At 46.5% G+C, this 2,205-nt stretch overlaps 1 protein-coding gene across 1 annotated transcript in view; it reads left to right on the forward strand.

The window, feature by feature from the left end:
- Nucleotides 1-2,205, forward strand: part of MUC2 (mucin 2, oligomeric mucus/gel-forming) — a 53,310-nt gene that overhangs the window by 39,048 nt on the left and 12,057 nt on the right. The window contains exon 33 of the mRNA XM_009289465.1: nt 33-1,057. Within this exon, the coding sequence (XP_009287740.1) occupies nt 33-1,057 (1,025 nt within the window). The remainder of the gene's footprint in view (nt 1-32; nt 1,058-2,205) is intronic.

Here is a 2,205-nt window from a genome sequence, read left to right on the forward strand (position 1 = left end):
CCCCCCCCCCCCCTCGGGATCCACTAAAACAGGACCCCCCACCAAAACCACCACTTCGGGCCCCACCTCCTCCGGACCCACTCCCCAGAGCACCACAATAGTAACGGAAACATCTAGCCATGAGACCACTACCACCACGACTGGGAGCCCTCCGACAGGATCACTTGTCAGCACCGTCAGCACCACAAGCTCAGGAACCCCCCCCCCAGAGCCTACAGCCAGCACTACTGTATCAACACCATCAACATCAACAAGCCCAGTGACAGTCACCACCTCTGGAGTCACTGAAACAGGATCGACCACCAAAACCACCACTTCGGGCCCCACCTCCTCCGGACCCACTCCCCAGAGCACCACAATAGTAACGGAAACATCTAGCCATGAGACCACTACCACCACGACTGGGAGCCCTCCGACAGGATCACTTGTCAGCACCGTCAGCACCACAAGCTCAGGAACACCCTCCCCAGAGCCTACAGCCAGCACTACTGTATCAACACCATCAACATCAACAAGCCCAAAGAACAGTCCCACCTCTGGAGTCACTGAAACAGGATCAATCATCCCTTCAGGGCCCACCCCCTCCAGACCCCCTCCCCAGAGCACTACAATAGTAACGGAAACAGGTAGCCCAATGACAACAACTGCAACTCGCACTACTCCAACAAGACCAACTTCCACCAACACCATGACTTCAGGACCACCCTCCCCAGAGCCTACAGCCAGCACTACTTTATCTCTGCCATCAGCATCAACCAGGCCTGTGTCAGTCACCACTTCTGGTACAACTCGAACAGAATCTTTTACCACCACTTCAGAAACAACCTCTAGTAATTTTACCACAGTCACTGCAACCACCACCACCACCACCTCCGGAATTGTTTCCTCTGGCTCAACTAGTACTTCTCGGCCAACTGCAACATCAAGTGCAGTGACCATTCCAGGAAGTTCTACGTACAGTACAGTTACTCCACTCAGTGCTTCAGGTTCAACTACAAGTCTACCACCAACCACTCCTGGAAGTAATTGTTCTATTTTACCTAATGAATCTTATGTGGTAAGTAGATTTCATGAGGTTTTTAGCATTCTTCTTTGAATGGATACTAGGCATATAATTTCAATGTTAGTAACATACGGAGTATGTATTAATCTGGATAGAAAAGGAAATATCAGTCCATTCTATTTCTGTTTTCTTGGGTACCAGCCTGACTTCCAATGATATTCGATTTGATAGCTTATATGCTGCTATTAGTGCTTCAAGGTTAGTTTTAAAAAGGCTTTCTTCAAGGAGTTAAATCACAGCTCAATGTTTCTCTTTATTGTAGGATAGCTTTGATGAAGAGGTAACCAAGGGCTAAGTGGTGCTAAACTATCTTTTTCTGTTTCTGCTTTTGAATAGGTCCAGAGTGGGGAAAAGTTGTTTGTGTGTTTACAGTGCAGCCCAACAAGAAACCACAGGGCTGACCTAGTTTGAGTTTGGAATGAGTCATACTTGGTCATAGTCTGGTTTCAGAAGAGGACTGTGAAACAGGTCACCACATTCAAATGCTCATGAAATTTGACTCAGAGTTCTGAGTTTTTCAGAACCCTCCACCTCTGACACAGACAAGCTAATGTCTTGTACCTTTCTAAAGCCTCCTCACAGCTTAGATGTCTCCAACTTGCTCTGTAGATCTGCAGGGATAAAAATTATACATGGCTGAAAAACTGGTGGAAGATAGAAAAAATGCATACAATCACAATGCATGCACGTAATCACCTTAGACATTACTCCCCATATAGCTGGCGTTCACTGTAGCTTTAGCTGTTAATCTGTTCTAGGCATTCATGGAAGGGGATTGATCATATATTGATCAATGATATTGATCAGTGTCTTTCACTGTCGATTAGAGAGGGAGTCTGGGTGATGAGGTAAGATCTGACATCTAACTTTTAGATAGCTGAAACTAAAAAAGGCAATTCACACTTCAGGTTATGGGTTTGTGTCCTGGTTTCGGCAGGGATAGAGTTAATTTCCTTTCTAGTAGCTGGTACAGTGCTGTGTTTTGGATTTAGGATGAGAACAAAGTTGATAAGGCACCGATGTTTTAGTTGTTGCTAGGTAATGCTTACACTAGCCAAGGACTTTTCAGCTTCCCATGCTCTACCGACTGAGAAGGCTGGAGGTGCACAAGAAGCTGGGAGGGGGCACAGCCAAACTGGCCA

The sequence above is a fragment of the Aptenodytes forsteri genome, unplaced genomic scaffold (assembly GCF_000699145.1).
Source record: "Aptenodytes forsteri isolate BGI_AS27 unplaced genomic scaffold, ASM69914v1 Scaffold445, whole genome shotgun sequence".
Classification (NCBI taxonomy): Eukaryota; Metazoa; Chordata; class Aves; order Sphenisciformes; family Spheniscidae; genus Aptenodytes; species Aptenodytes forsteri.